Consider the following 3,564-nt stretch of genomic DNA (forward strand, 5'->3'; position numbering starts at 1 on the left):
ACCAAAGATTTGTTCGCCGAAGTTATCGTGCGCACCAGGTCTTACCTCGAATCGCTGACGTGGCAAACTGTCATTCTCGTAGCCAATCTTAGTATACGCCGGTGTATTGATGGTTGTTTTTACCTCAGAATGGGTTTATGTGAAACCAACCAGCGCGTATGCATGTGTTCAGGAGGTGTTATTACCCCATGCTCGTTCATGTTTCGGCTCATGACGACTATTTGATTCGATGTTTACACTGAAAATTCCTTGTCAGTTCGTGATAGGTAAGATCGCAGCCGATATGACAATAATGCAATTTGATATGTCTTCTTGACCCCGCGCTGCGGCCGTTGCGGTGGGCGACGGCATCGGTCTTTGCGAGACAGGCTTGGGTGGCCGATTGGCGAGTTTTTACACGAATTAGCTAATCGATACAACACCGCCGCGACTGACACACGACTAACGTAGGCAGGCAGACCGCCGACTGCGAGAGGCGAGAAGCGAGAGCAGCAGAGAGACGGCATGCGGGGAGTGCCGAGAAGAGAGATGAAAGACTAGTGGGAGACGCCAGATAAGCGGTAGGCGAAAATACGCAGGTCGACGGTTCTACTAATCACGCCGAAACTATCTTTTTATGAGGCGAGGATGTACAAACGCGGTGTCAATCCATTTATCGGAAACCCCCTCTCGAAAGCACGATGTGCCCGAGAGCGATGTCCGTGTGGCGAACACTCGGCGCATGTTACGCTGCCCGCCTATTACGCATCTCGCCGCTGCCCGCCTTAATTCGCGCGCGCGCGAAATGCGTATTAGGCTGGGAGCCTTTACTGCAGTAAGCCAGCATCCTGCGGCGCCGCTAGCGCGCGGTCCCGCGGAAGTGCCGCTGGTTAACACTTTCGGCGGATCGGGGCAACACGCATCTATTTGCGCAGCGCAATTATGGCCAATCTTGTTCCGGTCTCTTCTGGTTTGAGATACTAGCTTCGCGTGTTTACGATCTTCTGCCTCAGTGTTGCACGCTGTCTCCCCCCCTCTCTCTTCTGTCTCTGTCTTTGCTTTTCTCATCTCTCTCTCTCTCTCCTCCTCCCTCTCTCTCTCTTTCTCGCTCTCTCTCTCTTTTCCCCCCGCTCTCGCTACCCCCTCTTCCCCCTTCCCCTCTTCCACTCTCTGCCCATCCCTCTCTCCTCATCTCCCCTCATCTCTCTTCCTTCTCTCATCCCCCTCTCTCTTAGGAAATGATCCACCACAACGCCGTATAATCACCTTCGTATGTCCGATCATGCCGTCATGCCTAAATTCACGGAACAAAAAAATGGCCAATCAGCAAAAACACAGAGCCTCACGTCCGTAGTAGGTCGAGTGTCCCTCTCGCTACACTAAAGTTATAGTAACTCGAGCGTTACAAACTCCACGGCGGGGCAGTCTAAGCCTAATTGCCGTTCTTTCTGTGGGAAATTCTCTCCAACATCCCTCGAAGAGAGACTCGTCGCGCCATCTACGGGTAGCGATAGTACCAGAATAAATTCACGGCGTGTAATTAAAGACATTCGAAATCCCTTTTATACCAAAAAAACGAACGCGCCAACCAAAAAAAGTTCCAATTACGACCATTGGAGTTATTCTCGCCCTACGTCCATAATCCAAAAGTTTGTGCAAGCGCCACAACTCCTGAATTGCCCGATTACAGCCCCATTTGACATAACCATTGAAATGGTTCTTAATGTAGACAGCGAGTTATCTGAAATGGCGCCAACAGGTGGCGCGACCGCGCTTCGCGCGTATATCCGCTGCAGACTGTCAAGAGGGAATGCCAATCTTCATCTGATCATGATAAATTTAAATCTATAACAAAATAATATAAATTGTGTATGTCTAGTGTGCGCCGAAACTGTATTGTTAATTAATTTCTGTTTGATGCTTATTCAGGCCTGCTGCATATATGAACGTCCTCTACTGTTTTACACCACCTTAAGTTGTAAACTTATAGGGCCATCGTGGAGGAAACAAAAATTACCCAGTCTCATGTCCCTCTTACAGCGTTAGTAGTGCCAATGTGTGCATGATCAGTTTATGCGCGCATGGATGCGGGTGTACGGGGGGTGTACTCTTGAGTGTTCTTAAGTGTGTGCGCGCAGCTTTAGCTTATTAGCTTTCCAAAAGTCCCGAAGAATCAAAGCAGGATCAAAGAAAATTGTCATAGTAGATAAACACGTACCTGATTCAATTTATTAAGAAAATGGCTTATAAAGGCACATATTTGATGTCAATATTAAAAACAGAGTTGCATGATTGACGTCGCTTACACGAGCCTTATTGTAATAAGAAACTATTATGTATAAGCTCCTGGTCTGAAACCTATAAATATAATAACGAGTACTAACTGTACTATACAAGGAGCATGCAATATACAAATGATGACCTGGCACACATGCACATCTTTCTTTAATTAAAGTCCATTTAAATTAAAATCTACTCTCAGTAGAATTTATGCGTACACACACATTTAATGCGTAATAGTAACAGCAGCCCCTCTTAGTTCCAGGGCTTACTGAAAATAGCCGCTATAGTTGGCAATACCGATTTGGAGTTGTCGGCCATGTGGACTGGATGTAAAGCAGGCTCAGGACTTCCTACAACAGGGCCACTGCTGAGCCTGAAAGTCGATGAACCAATCAGCAAGAAATAGTGTCACTGTTTGAGATCTTTGCACGATTACGTAACACTAAGCAATATGTTATGACATAGCTGTGTAATCTCTAGAAGAATTGTGAAAAAGAACTTGATATATACAAATGATATAATCAGGAGTCAATAAAAACTATTTTTATTGACTGCTGATATAATACAGACAAATCAAATGATATATATACATATTCGCATACATTAGCACGTACCTACTAAGCCTAATTAATTGTTATTAGGCAATCACTAACATAGCCATTTACATATCTGCACAGGCAGTGCTATCTAAAGAGTATTTACAGTATCAAAACAGGACATAAGGATAATCATTGTGACAGTAGGGGGCGCTAGCATAGTATGTGACAGTAGGGCACATCCACTCTCTCACACCTTTTGTTTTCCTAGTAAGGTTTAAGTATTTACTAGTAGTCATTATTGGGGCCATTCCAACCATTGGGAAAGATTACAAGCAGGGCCTGGCAATCCAGAGAGACCGGGTACAAGATGGCGTTGCGCAAAAGATGCGTTGTTCCCCGACCGCCGAGAGCGGTTAAGCCGCGCACTTCCGCGGGACTGGGCGCACGCGACCGCGGTGTCTCGCGAAACGCTCGTGTCGCAGCTATCTGGCGGCCGTAGCGCGGACGCCGCTCTACGAATCGCAATGCTTGCGCCGAAGCGAAGGCGGCGCGCGGAATCGTATAGCGGAAGCGTAAAACATCGCGCAGTTTTCGATTCCACCACACACCCGTGCTCGTATGCGGCCTTCGGTTGGGGCATTTGCTGCTGGCTGTCTGCTGCAGGCGCGCTGGCGTCGGCAGGGGCGAGTTTTTGTTGCCATGTTGCTGCTTTGCGAGTATTACTTAGACTACGTGAAAACCTGCAGCCGGCCACTGGGCAACC

General features: G+C 47.4%; 1 protein-coding gene across 1 annotated transcript in view; it reads right to left on the bottom strand.

Annotated features, from left to right (window-relative positions):
- Nucleotides 1-2,173: 2,173 nt before the first annotated feature.
- Nucleotides 2,174-3,564, bottom strand: part of LOC106817340 (palmitoyltransferase ZDHHC17-like) — a 35,535-nt gene continuing 34,144 nt past the window's right edge. The window contains exon 16 of the mRNA XM_014821999.1: nt 2,174-2,635. Within this exon, the coding sequence (XP_014677485.1) occupies nt 2,515-2,635 (121 nt within the window). The 3' untranslated portion in view covers nt 2,174-2,514. The remainder of the gene's footprint in view (nt 2,636-3,564) is intronic.

Source organism: Priapulus caudatus, unplaced genomic scaffold (assembly GCF_000485595.1).
Source record: "Priapulus caudatus unplaced genomic scaffold, Priapulus_caudatus-5.0.1 Scaffold1687, whole genome shotgun sequence".
NCBI lineage: Eukaryota > Metazoa > Priapulida > Priapulimorpha > Priapulimorphida > Priapulidae > Priapulus > Priapulus caudatus.